The sequence below is a fragment of the Maylandia zebra genome, linkage group LG4 (genome assembly GCF_041146795.1).
Source record: "Maylandia zebra isolate NMK-2024a linkage group LG4, Mzebra_GT3a, whole genome shotgun sequence".
NCBI classification, from domain to species: domain Eukaryota; kingdom Metazoa; phylum Chordata; class Actinopteri; order Cichliformes; family Cichlidae; genus Maylandia; species Maylandia zebra.
The window spans coordinates 4279418-4293181 of record NC_135170.1 but is presented as its reverse complement, the minus strand read 5'-3'; the positions used below and the strand labels follow the sequence as shown (position 1 = coordinate 4293181).

Genomic DNA, 13764 nt, shown 5'->3' with positions numbered 1-13764 from the left:
GGAGCACAAGTAGCAGCCAAGTAAAACTGCAATATGAGAACAAAGCTGTTTCTTTGTTGTTTTGTTTTTTCCTTTTTCTTTTTTTGCTTGTCCCATTTGGTTCTTTAGCCGTCAGAATTGTTGTCTGAAGACCAACAACCCAATGGATTTACTTTACCAAATGGATCATCACGCCCTTGCCATCACGTTAATCTAGCTAAGTGTAAACAGCAGTAAATACTAAATATTGAATGTTGTTGTGTAGCAAGCAGGACCGACAGCGCACAATGTGCTTGGAAATAGCAGCCAATAAAGGTGTAGTTTATGTCTATGAACAGTGAACACCCGTGTGCACACCTGCGTGGATCAGCGCGCTTGTATTCAAAAGGTTTCCCCATGTAATGGTCTGCTAGAGGATGTAGAGAGCCATAGCCCTCTTTTTATTACTTTATTGTAACTAAAGTTGTGTAAAGTATATTCATTTTTTTATTTTAGAAGGAGCTGACAAAAGCAGCATTTTAACTTGTGAAGCTAACATTAGCTTTACTAGCTAGCTACACCCGACTGTAGCTAGCTACAAAAAATGAGAAATTTTGTGTCTCTTGCCTTTGGCTGAAATTAAAAACCTACTGTGCCAAAATAACTGAGAACTTAAATGTTCATTTTGCCAGTTTTATTACCATAAACTAATAAGAAAACAGGCCAGGCATAGCAAAAGGGGTCAAACTGACCTCTGCCAAAAAAAGGCTAAAGGGAAAAAGCAGGCTACGCAGTGTCACGCAACCAGTTGACTCCACAACATTTCTCACACATATCAAAGACCTAAGGGTGTGTCAGTAACCAACACATTTTCCCAACCCCTGAGCCTGCACCCACACTGTGTCACAGCCCTGTTTTTAGTGGCAGCTCGCATAGCAGGAGAGCACCAGTATTCATTCAAAAGTCCCAAGGCGATGCTAACTGCATTCACTGCGGCTGCAGGGTGGAACATTTCTAGAAGGCTCTCGTGTAGAGTACAGTCAAACCTTGTCCCAACCATGTTAGTTTAACTTTAGGAGCAGGGTCTGAAAAAAAGCATCATTTCCTGCCTTTATTAACTGCTCAAACATCAGTTTGAAGCAGTAAGAACACTCTGTGTTATGAATTCGGGGTGTGAGTGGGAAAAAAAAGTCCTGCCAGGCGATGTAGAGGGACAGTCTCGCTCTATAGCAGCTGCTGAGAAAACACATCTTTGCAAGTACAGCTACTTACTTACATAACAAATCTCCAGTGACATGGCTCAGCTTTCTCTTCTGATTCTGAATCTTTCCCCCTCATGCCTTTGAGAATCAGCTCATGACTGCAGAGCATTTTTTTCTATCGCATTATGCTGCATGCATGTGACTCTGTAGTTAACTGTTGTCCCCTTTTTTCACAATTAAAGCTCACACACACACACACACACACACACACACACACACACAGATGATGTAAATTCCAATAGAGACGGTACCTCTCTGTGTCAGTCGTATGACGGTGGGGGGAAGAAGTGTGTGTGTGTGGTTAATGCCACCCCTTTAATCGGTGCTGAATGAGTGAGAGTCCCACCCTGCTGCCCTTCTCATTTTGTGGGTGGCCATTATATTTACTCGAGCCTTCCTCTCTCATCCTGGTAAACGGTGCAATAGAATAGAACAGGATAGATTTGCTATCACCTGATCATCTGCTCACACTTGATGTAACAAATGCCTTCTTTTTTTATTTCTCATCCACCTCTCCGGTTTCATTTTTGTTCTCTTCGCCCAGCTGCCCTTCTGTTTCCCTTCCTTTCCTGTAAAACAGTTTGCTTCATTTCCTTTTCCTTATTTTTCTGTGGCGCCGTCCTTTTTGTTATTCGTTCAGTTTTCTTTCTCATCCTTCCATCTAATGTTTTTCCTTCTCTGTACTGTGCTGGTGTAACCCTTTCCTTTTCTTTCTTGTCCTTTCTCAGATTTGTCATTTGTTATTAATTAATTTATACTTCCTTTGACGTGTACTTCCTACTCTTCTCTATTCATTCTCACCCTTTTCTTTCTGTCTAATTTTTCATTTATTTTTCTCTTTCCTTTCACTTTTTTATAACATATATTCATTTAATTCCCCCTCCTTTAAGTTTTTTTAATCTTTCCTTTCACATTGTTTCACTACTTCCTCCATGGTATTGTTTCTTTTCCTTTTTTCCCTTCATTTCCTTCCTCAACTTTGCACTTTATTTCTTTCTCTTCCTTCCTTCTCTTTCACTTTCTTTCCTCAGTGTATATTATTTTATTTCAATCTTGTCTCCTCTTCTCTCTTCCTTTTTAATAAGCTCTGTTTCACTTTCCTTTCCATTCCAGTTTTCTTCTTTCACTTCCTTTCCTATAATTTTTACTCCTTTCCTTTCCCTTCTCTTTCCTTCCATCCTCTCACCTCTGCTGTGCTCTCCACTTCTGCCTGAACCTGCCGCTGACCCATTAAACTGTGTGGATGTTATTTTTGCTGCATGTGTGTGTCTGTGTGAGAGGGAGAAGAGACAGAGGGACCCGACGTGAGCCGAGCAGTCTGCGATCAGAATAAACGGGAGGTGGAAAATGACAGCGTTCAGCTACCCCTGCGTTTCATCACCTCGTTCCCTTGTTCTCTTTTTCATCATTTTCAGTCTTTCATCACTCCCCCTCCATCTGTCCCACTCACACATCAAGAAGCATCTTCCCCTCCTCTTTCCTTTTCTCTTACTAACTCCTCTGCCTATCCCCCTTTTCCTCCAAGCAAAAAATATTCACCCACCTCTCCCCCCATCTGCTCTGTAATTCAATCATGGAGGCAGTCAGCAGTAGCAGGAGAAGTGAGTGATGATGTTTTGGAAGAAAATGCAGGGAACAGCGCCGGCCAATCTTCCCCTCGCTCCGTATTATCATTTCTAATATGCTGTGCTTCAATTTTCAAGATCACTCTCAGGATCAATAACGCCGCCCGAGCATGTTTGCTTCTTCTCGTGAGTGTTGCTGCAGTAATATATTCCAAGTAAAGGCCTTTAGGTGCGCTTGATTGACGGGGAAATATCTGCTTGAGTACATTATCCGCGCAGACTCACCGAATATTTACGAAGTGGTGAAAACACATAGCCGCCCACATTTTAATAATATTTTCAGGGTGAAATAAGAGCAACACCCCCGACGCACACTTTCATTTTATGTCATTTACACTTTGTTGTTTTTAGTGTTTTTATCTACCTTAAAAAAGCGCGAGAGGGCTGTTATGCTCGTTTCTTTGACTCTTGGACTCTTGGCTTTGCATGATTGACAGTTTGAAATAATCCTTACGTATCTTTCTTTGAGCCTCTCAGTTCATCCACACAAGCTGTCTTAGCTTTCCCCTTTAGCTTTCTTCTGATTGGCTGCCCTTCACAAGCAGAATATTTGAATGTCATGTTCAAATGCCTTTATTTTGTGAGGGGCAGCCAATCAGAGAATGCTGGGTAACAGGAAGAGAAGCGCCATGCTGACAGTGAATGAACTGAGGGGCTAGAGTCGTCGAGCTGAAATACAATGCAGGAAACATATATTAGGTACCTGTTTAATTGTATTGCACAATATGCACAGAGAGTCGTATACCTGGAGGTGCAACAGCTGTTACGCTAAATTAAAAATATTTGGCGTAGCTGTCAAGTTGCACTGTGAAGTGCAAACGCTAGCTGCTTCTTCACGTCACGTCGCTCCTCTGAAGCATACGGATGCAGACAGAGCATCGTTAGCCAGTCTGAGAGACTCCGGCTGACAGCGTGTGGAGCTTCCTCTCTGCTGCTCCTTTGTGAATGTGCACTGGTGTGGATGCAATCATCTGCTCTGCTCCTGCTAGCCCGCCTCGCACGTCAACACAGAAAAGATTGGCGGGGGAGGGCGTGAGGAAGAGAGGGGGAGAGAAAAAGAGAGAGAGAGAGAGAGAGAGAGAGAGAGAGAGAGAGAGAGAGAGAGAGAGAGAGAGAGAGAGAGAGAGAGAGAGAGAGAGAGAGAGAGAGAGAGAGAGAGAGAGAGAGAGAGAGAGGAGCGAGAGCAGCGAGAGAGAGCGAGAGAGAGAGAGAGAGACTGGTATCTAGAAATGTCTGGGAGTGTCAGCATCTCTCATGGCTGCAAAGAAAGAAAGTGAAGGAGGAAGATAGCTGTGGAAGAACGTGTCAGTCTGTCGGACATGGCGTCTTTATCATTTCACTGAACGAACACACACACACACACACACACACACACACACACACACACACACACACACACTGCTATGACCCAGTCAAATCGTATGTGCAGAAGGCAAGTTGAGTGACAGCAAACTGATGATAGCTCTCCAGATGGTGCCAGATGTTTGTGTTAATGTAACTGTGTGTGTGTGTGTGTGTGTGTGTGTGTGTGTGTGTGTGTCTGAGATGGAGGTAAATGCGTGCATTTGTGCGGACTGTGTGTCTGACCTGAGTGAGAGTAAATGATGTGCATTAGGGCAGAGCCTCAGACCCACAGACAAACAGACACGCACACCTCAGCCACACGTCCACTCGTTACCACCACAAACCACTCACACATTTCACTGGCAGCTGCACACACACAGACAACACACGTCTCCTGTAAGCTTTGTGCTGCATGCTAAGATGACAAACAGGTCTGTGTGAACATCAGCCTAGCGTCAAACTGCCCTGCTGTCTGTCTGGGACACTCAGCTGCACTCTGTCATTACCGCCCTGCTGCTTCTGCCCTCTTTATTTGTTTTTTCCCTGAAATAAACAGGTCAGTACTGCAGACACTTTTGCAGGCACTCCCTTAAAACACACGCAGCAAAAGATAAATAATAAAGTGGCTTATTTTTGCTTTGCACGTCCACAAATGAAATTTCAAAGGGCATATTAAACAGTTTGTCTTGCAGAAAGCAGTTCCTGTGGTATCAGCGGCTGCCAATTACACAAATAATTAAATTCAGCCTAATACTGGAAAGACAGCGCTTCACAGCAGACTGAAAGGATTTGAAAGAGGGAGGCGGAGCAGAGATGAGCCTCGAGTCTGCGTTTAAACACTGTAACACTGTAAGTTATAGAAGGTTAAACTGCAAGCGAACCATGAAACACTCCACTCAGCCAGCGATGTGACAACATAGATAACACACTCCACAAAGCTGCCGTACTCCTGCAAACCACTTTGCAACCCACCTCAACCCCAGTTTCTCTAAGTGACTCGAATGTGATGTGAATTTCATACCTTTTGTGATGATATGATGACAAAAACATGTATATTTTGGATTTCAGTGTTACAGAAAGTCTGACTAAAGTATGCCTAATTACCCTAAAGCAAGACATATTAAGTGCACTGAATTAAAAATGAAGTAGCGTGAGCTCACTCACATTTCACACAGTTGCTGTAACTCATCCCAGATGCTATTTTTGTTATTTAAGTGTAGCTCACACAAAATAAATCTTTTATTTTAGGTCCTCTGTTACTTTTCTGTGTCAGTGAGTATTTACATAAAACTAACTAATCACACTTTGCAGTACAGAATCGTTTTCATATAAATGATTTTGCCTGTTTTGTATCTAATGTTTATAGTTATGTATTTTTACCAATTTTAAGACTGAAGGTAATCAACTGCCTTCATATTATGTTACATTACTCAGTTAATCCTGCTTTCTCCTTTAAAAATGTGATTTTTTGTTAAGTGATTGAAATTTAAAGTGTTGATTTTGCAACAAAAACTCTGCTCACAAATAAGATGCATGCATTTTGTACTTTTGTACTACGGGGCTTCCAGGTCCCACAATCTCAATTTCACTTTCAACACAAGTTTATTAAATTTATTGAGTAAATCTTAAAACACAAAAAGGGTCTCTAAACATTTAATCTTTAGCAAAGCATTTTCCTTTAAATAAATAATCAATAGCATAAATAGAACCGAAATAAACAGAAACACAGAAATTTAACCATGTTCTAAGGAAGTCAAATACAGGATCACAAAATCTATTCAAAAATGTAAATGTAACGTTGCCAAGTTCCCCAGTCTATTTCCCTGTATGCAGCATATAGACTGTGTAGATTAATAAACAAAGGTCACCCACTGTGTGCACTAACAAGCATCAGTCAGGCCGCTGCCTCTTTCACCTGCAGTATCTGCTTTAAATCGCTTTAATCGCCATCTGTATGCACTGCAGTCCGGCGAGGACTGGCTCCATTTGGAGCACATCTATGCATGCTGCCAGCGGCTGTCTGCTGCCTATGAAAAATTAGTTTGAGGCCTTACCTGTCCTCTGCATCTCATGTACTGAGCAGTAGTCAGAAAGCAGCTTCCAGCTGAAGAGCACTTAAGTGTAGCCTAAAGGTTGTTTTGTGCTCTTGTACATAATGTACTTTGCTGAGCTCCACATACAGAAACACACACTCATTTTGGGCACAACCTCTATGTGCTGGACCCTACCAGTTCTTTTATAGTCACGCCTGTCTTTTTCTGCAGTAGACAGACTGTTTATAATCCAGGGGGTTTCCTGCTCTGCTGTAGACTTTTGTTCCAGCGCCTGCATCAATGCAGTGAACCCCGCTAATTGCTACACACTGTTATGAAGCCATATGCTTCGCTTAATCCTGCAGAGTGAGCACTGCCGTCTGAGGCACAGAACCCTGCGACTTATAAAAGAACTTCAACACACATAGGAGTTGGATGGGTGGGATGTTTGTCTCACTTCTAGGCTGGTCAGGTCGCCGCTGCTCCACTTTTATTACACCTTTAATGGTCCACCGACTACTTTGAAGTTCTGCTTGGCTTGTACTGGGCTGGGTTTAAGAACGGCCTTGATTCTTCATGGTATGGATTGAACAAGTTTCTTGGAAACATTTCTCCGGGTTTCTGGTGCTTATTGATATGATAGCATCGCACAGGGCACCACTTCCATGATGCGATTCTCCCATGACACCACCACCCTGATCTGGTGAGCGCAGAGGCCACTTTAGTACAACGAGCTCATTGTCATCATCGAGAAACTAGACTGATGACGTGAGCTTTGTGATGTGGCACATTTTCCTGTTAAAGTGGCCGAGAACACTGTAGTCATGGAAAGATAAAAAGGAATGGACATGATTATGAACAGCACTGGCTAAAAATGATGCTCAATTGGCAGTAAGTGGCCCAAAGTGTGCCAAGACAATATCCCCCACACTAAGAAACCATCAACAGCGTTAAAGGTTCTCATCCTTTACGCTGTTCATGTTAAAGTATCGATATTGCAGCAGAAATCAAGACTCATGAGATCTTTTTATGCCCAGTTTTGTCCAGCTGCAGCTGTAGTTACCAGTTTTTAGCTGAGTCAATTGGTTCCAATGTGGGCTCCTGTTTCAAAGCTTTAACATGTTGTGCATTCAGAAATGCATCTGGTCATGCTTCTCTAAGCTATGTCACCGAATGAGACCTTTCCCCCCAGAGAACCACTTCTCACTTAAACCTATCTTCTTTCTCCATCCCTTTTTCTGTGTGCATAAAATCCCAACAGCTCACGAGTTTCTAAAAAGGTTAAATCAGCTCATCTGACACCGAGAGCTACGACACGTTCAAACTCCCCTAAATCGACTTTTCTTCCCCTTTTCGTGCTTTGAACTTCAGCAGGTCCTCTTGACCCACAAACAGAAGACAAAAAGACAGACAAGAGCTTTCAGGTCTGAAAATGAAGGATAAGCATCTTAAACCTGCAATCTTTTTCATGCCCAGTAGGGTCAACTGAACTGGTTCCCAGAAGAAATCCAGTTGTATTGAACTCAAGGTAAAAATGGTCCTGCTTCTTATTTGATTTTAATCCCAGTAAACACCCTCCTGACGAGCTTCTGTTTTCAGTTGCTAGAATAACTAACAATATAATGCTCTTCTTGTAGTTTATGGTCTCATACAGAGTGAAATAGACGACTGAATTGGGTATGGGAAGTTACAACCTTATGAATTCAATGCAGTTTATATTTATATAGAGCTACATCACAACAACAGTCCCCTCAAACCACTCTGTATTGTAAGGTACAATATTACAGAGAAAACCCCAACAATCAGACGATCCCCTAAAAGCAAGCATGTGGTGACAGTGGGAAGGAAAAACTCCCCTTTAACAGGAAGAAAGTGCATCAGTGCATCATGGGAAGCACCCAGTAGCCTAGGCCTATTGCAGCATAACTAAGGGAGGATTCAGGGTCACCTTGTCCAGCCCTAACTATATGCTTTAGCAAAAATGAGAGTTTTAAGCCTAATCTTAAAAATAGAGAGGGTGTTTGACTCCCGAGTCAAACCTGGAAGCTGGTTCCACGGAAGAGGGGCCTGAAAGCTGAAGGCTCTGCCTCCCATTCTACTTTTAAATACTCTAGGAACAACAAGTAGGCCTGCAGAGCGAGAGCAAAGTGCTCTAATAGGGGGATATGGTACTATGAGGTATTTAAGATAAGATGGGGCCTGATTATTGAAGACCTTGTATGTGAGGATGTGGATTTTAAATATTACAAATGCATTTCCTTTCTGTCATGTAATTGGCCGATTAGATATTATTTTAAGACGTAGTTCCAACTAATCTAGTGGCCGTAAGCACAATATTTAGGAGTGGATGCGCAGCGTCTTCAAGAAGAGAATATTCAGCCGCTATGTTAGCCAACACCAGTCATTTTAAATACACAGAGGTCAAGAAGTACAATAAAGCTCTAGTGTTACTCAGTACACAAACAGACTGACAAGTGAATTTATAAAGTCATCACTTGCAATAGGGGCTCAAACGTGGACCATTATTTGTCATTAGCATGGCCTCTTCTTATTCAAATGAGGCCCACCTGCTGTTTCCAGTGTAAGCACCAGTTCAGATGCTGCTGCGTACCTGCCCAAGCAGAACAATTATAGTAATTGGATAATAGGCTTGGTGTCAACTAGCTTTTATAAAAATAATTACAAGAGTTAAAGCTGAATTACTTGTTATGCCTTTGTGCAAATTCTACCTCCTGCAGCTCGGCCTGTACGCTACCCCTCGCTGTCTGCTCACAACTGGACCAGCCAGTTATATATCAGTGGAAGTATCAGCAAGCCACCGCCAGCCTCTACAGAATGATCTATCTGCAGCTCTCTCTGGCTTCTCTCTGTATTGCCCACACATTAGAGTGGGCTGTGCAAGTGAAACATTGTTGGATGTTGTAGTGCTACACTGCCCGAAGGAGAAAAAAACCATTAGAGGAGCAGTCGTGAAGCGAGCCTCGCAGTATGCAGGATAAAAGAAGAACACTGGGAGTCGTGTCACACTGATTGTGATGTTGAAACCTTAACTATCACAGGGCCACCAGTATCATGTCACTGGAGAGCCAGGGTCACACACAGATCCAAACACACACACGCTGTGTTCCCTCCCTCTCTCTGTGCTGCAGTGTACAGAGACAGGGGTTTGAAGATGCGCTGCCACTCTCCAATCACACCACTAATCTTCTCGGATACACCCCGATGCATGCAAACCCCTGTCTCCCAGAAGACTCACACATGCAGCCTTCACACATCACCATCATCTCAGCGGTGAACAGCTCCTATGCGAGAGAAAGCTTTTGCCCATGGCTGAACACGGGCATCTATAGGGGAGGGTTTCAACAGAAATCCACAGCTGTGTTCTCATCTCTGCAGTGGGAGAGAACCGACTGTCTTACTTGCTTTCCCTGGCCGGGGCCTCTGCAGCAGCTTCTGCACGGTGAGCAGGTCCTCGGTCTTCACCGCCTGCAGCAGTTCCTGGTCCTTTCCCATCTTCCGCGCTCGGCCGCTCTATTCCAGCATCCTCCGATACAGAGGCGCCTCGCCACGCGGAGGGTACGTCTACACCCCGGCCACGAAAAGCCTCCTTCCTCCCACCCCCCCAGGTCCCTGGCTTGATGAGACCCCCCCTCCTCTCTCCCCTAGAGCTCCGGCATAGCACGGGTCCAGAGGGGCTGAAAGCGAGAGAGAGAGGGGGGGAGAGAAAGAGGGGAGGGGGGTGGGGATAGGCTGGGTGGGATGGAGGGATGCTCTCGGGTTCTCCCACGGCTACGTGCAGCGCTGCTGAATGGAGACGGGACCGGAGGCTAACGGGCCGCTCGAGATCCCAGCAGCCGCGCGGCGGCGTCGCGTGCGTCGTATTTTGGCGGAGCGGATGAGTGGTGGGGGTTCCAGGATTCGCCTCACCGGCTCCTCGGTCTCACCCCCGCTGCAGCTGCCCTCGATATTAAACGATTAACCGACGGTCACCGGGAGGAAGGAGTCAAACGGAGAAGCCTCGCAGGCTCAGACACACTGCGCGTAAATGGTTGTGCGTTTGAAGGCGGGTGCGCGCCTGTTCGTATCTGCCGAGGATGTGCCGCTCGTGTGCTTTACGTCGTAAACGCAGTCCAGCGGTGACGCGGCTGCAGCCACAGCTCCGCGTGCGCTCGCTATTTGGTAATGATTTTCTCCGAGTGGGGTGGGTGGGTAGGGGTGTGCAGAGGTAGTGAAGGGGGGCACGTGCACGTGCCCGCGCGCTCTACAGCTGGGCCAGCTCGCACTGCTAAATGGCTCGTGCTGAAAGTTGTGGGCGGACCAGGAGCGCGGTGCTCTCCCGCCTGCTCCTCGTCTCTCTCTCTGGCCCTGTTTCTGTGGCAGAGGCTGCAGAGATTTATTGAGGAAGACACAGAGAGAGTGGAGGTGTGCCACGCCTTTCTGCTTATTGGCGCGATGAAGCCTTATCAGACTACACACCTGCATTCTAGCCTAAGAGTTAGACTGAATTCAAAGCTGCACGACACAAACAATTTCAGATTTGTATTAAAACTTACCTTCTTTTTTACATAGATGTTTAAGGCCTCAAGGCAAGGCAAGTATCACTAATAAACTTGGCATTGGTATTGGATAAACACTACTAGGATCAGCACTTTGTTCATTTAACCCACTATACTGTGTTACATAAAACATTTTTTGAGGAAATTAAACCCCCACCCATATAGCTCCATATACCAATGGCATTCCATCAGGGCAAGCAAGGCAATCAGTGCTTACCTTGTCAAATCCAAAAATAGACATAGCTGTCATAAAGCTCCTAGCTGATTACTTTTCTGCCATCTTGTGACTGGAGTGAGTTATTGTTGCTGAAAGCTCCACTTGTTTTGTGCTCATAGGAAACTTAAGTTGTCTCCATTTTACCCGCACGTCCATTTCCCGTTACTTGAGCTGATCAAGCTGAGAAGCTAGACACTTCTTTCTGGTGGTTTGCACATTGTGAATAAGCAACTGCTCTTTCATGGTAAACTGATGGGAGACCAGCTTGTTGCTGCTGTCTCTACTTTCACTGCTCTGAGACGACTTACAGTCTGCACTTTGTGTGTAAGCACAGCTAACATTAGCAGGCAAACAAGCTTCTGTGATTTATCATCATAATAAATAAGTTTCCTCTTGCTAACCGCTATGTGTGGTTTAGAGAAGATGGAGTGTGAAAAAGTTGTTGATAACTTGTTTAGTTATCAACAACAAGAAAAACTGTGATGATGATGGAATGATACATGGTCAGAGGGGATGGCAGCTCTGACCATGTATCACGACTAAAACAGGCAAGTTGAGCAGGTGCTCAGCAGCACCTTCAGATTAGCATCTATGAGAATCTCTGAATGTTTGGCCATCGCTTCATTTTCACCTTTATCTTTTTTCCATTAATATTTTTAATCGTTGTGTAAATATCGATAGGTAACTAAGTCACACACTGCTCAAGTCTTTTAATTCAGATGTTTTTTTAATGTTAATAATATGTATAAATATACTTTTATAAAATCAAGATATAGGCGTGTGTTTGTGATCTTATGAACAACTATTTAAACTTAGAGGAAAATACATACACGTGCTTTCAGCTATAATGCCAAGAGTAATATTAACCAAATGCTAAAATGCTAGAAATTTCTAATCAGCACCAAAACCACAAATGCAGCTGATGTTTGGCATTACTGCTCATTGGAGAGCTCATCAAAGACAAAGCCCACAGTCCTTGTTCAGTGCAAAAATCTGGACAATAATCTGGTGCTACGTGGGGCTTCACTAGTCTGAGTTTGTCAAGTCACATGAGTATCTTACATAATTTCTCTAAAAAAAACACACAGTAAGAAGATATTGCTTAATTTAGTGAATTCAGTAGGCTGAGGCTAACCTTGGATGAACTTCCCGACATTTTTGTAGGAATGCCAACAAAAGGGGACCAACGTTTGGGACAAGTAGCAGACCATTAAATGACAAGGATAGCTAGAAGACATTCACACAAACCTACCTCTACTTTTAATAAAGAAAATAGTTTTTTAAATATCTCACAGGTGAAAGAATTTCAGAAAAGCCATCAAAGCAGTTATATTTTTACTACAAAGCCATAAGTGTCTCACATTGATGCTTTTTAAACAATGGCTCACATGTTAAAAGCAGGAGTAAGATTGTAAAGATCTGCTAACCGTTGTCATTATGAGCATTAGCTCAAATACTACAAATATGATTTTACTACCTCCAGCAAGTTAGTTTAGCTTAGCATAGCTTACAGGATCTTCCATCCATCCATCCATCCATTCATATTCTTCTGCTTATCCAAATCAGCATTGGGGGGCGGAGCCTGTCCGAGCTGTCAGGAGGCAGCTACACCCTGGATAGACGGCCAACACAGAGAGAAGACAACTTTTTATGCTCACATTCACGCCTACATGACTGTCTTGCTCTGAGGCTGACCGACCCAAAACTGTGCCACACCACTGAAGCTTGTTAATTTAATTAAAAATTACTTATTGATTAGAACTTATTGATTTCATTGGGGTGGCACGGGAATTCAGATTCTTTGATCAGAAGTAAATGTGGTGAACAAAAACACTGGGCACAATTTTTCAGCTCCTTCTTTCCTCATACAAATATATGAAATATGACATGAAATTCACCGTCCAAAGACATGCAGCTTGTGGGGATAGGTTAACTGGATAATCCAAATTGTCACTAGGTGTGACTGTGTGAATGAATGTGAGTGTGAATGGTTGTCTGTCCCTGTGTGTTGGCCCTGCGACAGACTGGCGACCTGTCCAGGGTGTACCCCGCCTCTCGCCCTATGACAGCTGGGATAGGCTCCAGCGCCCCCCGTGACCCTGAAAAGGATAAGCGGAAGCGAATGGATGGATGGATGGACATGAAATAGGCTTTGCACTGAGCAGCCTAACTGCTTTGCAAAGTACAGAAATGGGTATTTACACCCTTTAAGTAGAAGTAGTACTTGTACTTTGAAATGTTTTAGCTTTGACATGCACTTCAATTATGCAGAATCAAGTGCATGAAGTTTAATGGATCATAACATTTGATTTATTAACATGTACATCAATTTGATATTATAGGTGGGAGTTATTTTGATTACTAATATGCTGCTGGGTAGTTTTGTCTTTAACAACATCTGTTAGCCGCACATATAGCCTTCAAACAATGGTGTTGTCATCCAAAGTACAGTGGTGCTGAAATGGGAAGCAGCAGAAACAGAGAAATACTTGAACAAATTAGAAGCACAGGGAAGCTGTAATTCAGTACTTGGCTAATTGTACTGTTACTTTCTATCCGAGGCTTCTCTATAAGATCAGGCCTGTTTGTGTTAAAACTTGTGTTGCCAAAAATCATTGTGATCTTTGGGATAATCACTCGTACACATGTAGCATGTGCTGCGGTCATGAAGACAATTAGAGAGCACACACACTGCAGAATTTGACCCTGACTTCCAACTGCAAAATCTAATGTTTTCTTTCCCTCTCCACCCTCCTCCACGTTTTTTAT

At 43.6% G+C, this 13764-nt stretch overlaps 1 protein-coding gene across 6 annotated transcripts in view; it reads right to left on the bottom strand.

Moving 5' to 3' along the window:
• The window catches only part of caskin1 (CASK interacting protein 1), a 126801-nt gene extending 116402 nt beyond the window's left edge, over positions 1-10399 (bottom strand). For all 6 annotated transcript variants that reach the window (XM_024802140.2, XM_024802141.2, XM_024802143.2 and 3 more), the window contains exon 1: positions 9642-10399. In XM_024802140.2, coding sequence (XP_024657908.2) covers positions 9642-9735 — 94 coding nt within the window. In that variant the 5' untranslated portion in view covers positions 9736-10399. The remainder of the gene's footprint in view (positions 1-9641) is intronic.
• Positions 10400-13764: the final 3365 nt, after the last annotated feature.